Source organism: Atta cephalotes (genome assembly GCF_000143395.1).
Source record: "Atta cephalotes unplaced genomic scaffold scaffold00015, whole genome shotgun sequence".
Taxonomy (NCBI): Eukaryota; Metazoa; Arthropoda; class Insecta; order Hymenoptera; family Formicidae; genus Atta; species Atta cephalotes.
The window spans coordinates 2,340,084-2,343,300 of NW_012130079.1; the positions used below are offsets into that span (position 1 = coordinate 2,340,084).

General features: G+C 38.1%; 1 protein-coding gene across 1 annotated transcript in view; it reads left to right on the top strand.

The window, feature by feature from the left end:
• LOC105618005 (carbonic anhydrase 2) overlaps positions 1-2,237 on the top strand; it is a 16,082-nt gene extending 13,845 nt beyond the window's left edge. Inside the window, exons 6-8 of the mRNA XM_012199543.1 lie at positions 234-332; positions 1,482-1,660; positions 2,169-2,237. Coding sequence (XP_012054933.1) covers positions 234-332; positions 1,482-1,660; positions 2,169-2,237 — 347 coding nt within the window. The remainder of the gene's footprint in view (positions 1-233; positions 333-1,481; positions 1,661-2,168) is intronic.
• Positions 2,238-3,217: the final 980 nt, after the last annotated feature.

Genomic DNA, 3,217 nt, shown 5'->3' on the forward strand with positions numbered 1-3,217 from the left:
ATATATATATATATATATATATATATATATATATACAATATTTACAATGTCTCTTGACTCATCGCAGTTAGAGCAAAACAATATACGGTGCCAAAGTAGAACCGTCTCTGAGATGACGGAAATCGTCGTTAACAATTACTTGGCACGTACCTCTGCATTAACTCATCGACTAACGAAATATCTCTCGCATATTCTCTATGCTCTCGCTTCGCGTCGCGGCACGGCACGCACAGTGCGTGGTGGACGGGCCGGCACGCAGAGATGCGTGAATCCGTGTATGCGCTGGGCCGACCGAATCATACCACGTCACGAGAACAAATGGGACTTCCAAGGTTCGTATCGCCTTGGACTAATTCGTGCGAGAAAATGAGAGAGAAACTTGAGATGCTGCGCGCTCGAGCGTGGGGCTCCCGATTTTCATCAACGCCTGAGAAAAAAAAAAAAAAATAAGAAAAGCCTCGAGCGCGATTATCCTATGTTATCTTCTCAAGGCAATTCTCAAGGAACCTCCAATTTTCCGAAGTCTTGCATGCCGAACGCGCACGGTCGGATAAATAAACGCATGTCACAGGATGATTGGCATGATGTGACGATGCACGTCGTAGCAGTAATTGGTTTTTTTCATATCCTGACATAAAAGAAATTTATTTCCGTGAGTATAGTTTCGTGAATATTGTTTCGCGATGTAATCTATATCCATTGTTTTCAATTTATTGAAGTTTCCTATTTTTACTGCGCACGTATTTGTGTTTATTTATGTACGAATATCAAGCACGTTAATATAATATTTTTCCTCATGATTTTTGTTTATTGTTAGTGTCAACTAGTTTTTTATATTTCCTAAGCAATGTTTTGTATATATGTGGCTATATTTCAACTGTACACATGTAGATCTGATCCGATATTCATCTAGTAGTGTCCTCATTAGAGTTATTTATCAGTATATTATTTCGGAATAATGTCGCTCGTATTATTGATGACATCGAAAGATAAAACGAATAGAAGATTCGCACTACACGAAATATGCTTCTTCAGAGAAAGGTACATTAATCAAACCGTATAATTTCATTCTCTGAGCAATTTTCTCCATTATTGCGATTTGTACGATCCACAGGATATAAATAGAGGAAAGGAAATATTTCAAGTTAAAAGACGTCACAAAAATATCGCTTCGAGATACAATTGAATTTTTAAATGAAATTCGATACGTATTTTAATAATTTTAATATCATGATAATAATTTTAATATCGATAATAATTTTACTATCATGTTGGAAGATAAAATCACAATACAAACGTGATCGTTTTAAAATACGCGCGACCAAAATAATGTAATCTACGTCACGCTAACTTTAACGGCATGTTACTGTTGATTTAAGCAATCGCACCTCTGTATGTTTCTTTGTCACTTTAAATTTTCTTTTCATTTTATCTTCGCGCACATAAATGCAAAAAACTATTTCAATTCTTCTCCGATTTAGACGACAATGGATACTGGACGTACTTGGGCTCGCTGACGACGCCGCCGTGCAACGAGAGCGTCACTTGGATTCTCTTTAAAAAATACATCGAGGTGTCCCATCATCAGCTCAACATCTTCCGCAATCTGCGAAAGTTCCCACGTGGCGAGGAATGCCCTTGTCACGAGAATCACGGAGTGGTAAGTGAGAAAAATGTCACAGAGAAATTATCGTACCTCCGTTTTTTCCGAGACGCTATTTCTTTTTATTTCCGGTCAACCTCCTAGATATCGCGACTGCTTATCGTCTGTCTCTTATCTAAAACGGTTACGAGAATTCCTTGTATCGTTTCCCCTCAATATATCCTTCACCCGGTTTGATAAATGAATCTCGATTGGCGATGAACATGACACGGCGAACGCCTCTGCGGCGACGTGATTACCATTTTCCTGCCGCGGGAGATGCATATCGTCGCAACGAATCGGTGTTTTTTTCTTTTTTTCTTTCTCTTTCGCTCGATATACGCGAATACTGCCGCTGACGGCTATTTTTAGGTGTTCAGAACGCCTTAGATGTCGACGACCGCGACCATCGCGTCGTCGTCTTGGCGGCCAGCGGGAATGTATAATATTTCGAATTGACGAAGCACCGCGACACGCCCTCGTTTTTTATATAATCCCGATCTTTTTTTCTTTCTCTAACACTCAGGTGATCAACAATTTCCGTCCACCGTTGCCGCTAGGAAATCGCGTATTGCGAGAATGTGGCAGTTTCTGAGGGTCGGCCCCCGCCCGGAAGATAAGAAGAGACGAGAGAGATAGAAAGAGACAGAAGACCGGATGATTTTTTTTAACTTCTCTGCGTTTTTTTAAGAAATCATCGATCCCGTAACGACGACCGATGTAGCCGCTAACGAACCACAGCGTTCAACGTGCCTTTCGATTAATCAACGAAGACTCGCCTCGCGAAACGCGAGGTGCGGTCTGCTCGCCTCGTTGCTTTCTCGTAATTGACTCCGTCGCTGACACTCGAAGAGACTTCCGTTGCAAGCAGGAAATTCCTGTAGCGGAAACGTATTGAGAATATTTGATAGCTTTAGCATACTCTCTGTTATTTAACGCAGTTTAAGCTAACAATAAGTAGGCTTTAGAATCTAACTGGCACCTGGTTATCGCAGAATCATTCAAATTCAAATAAACGCATCCAAGCAAAACCAAAGCGCTGTTTATGAAACTCATATTACTCTATAAAAATGGTAAATTTCACGCAAATAATTCGCATCTTCGTTTTATACCCGCATAGCGCGTTTAATTTTCGTCGAGATGTTGCTTCTAAATAAACAAGATATACCTATTGAAAAAAAATTACTAAATCTTAATACATACTTTTTAAAATAAACTTACTTATAACAAATAAATATTTACTTTATAAAAAATATAGTTAATAAAATTAACAGTTTTTGTATCAAATATATAAATATATATTCATATTTGCTAAATATTTACTTAGAGCCATTATCAAATAAAAATATTTATTAAAATTTAGTATTTTTTTCAGTACATCTCTGACCAATCGAATATTCCTCGACGGTGTGCTACGCGAATCATTAGAAGAACTTACGCTGAAAAAAAACATTTTATTACTCTGTAGAAAGCAATGACAGATAATTATTGACTTTTAGCAACACAATCAATTTAACAACACAATTTTCAGAAACATAATCGATGATAGACTCGCATTCATGTCATTTAGAATGT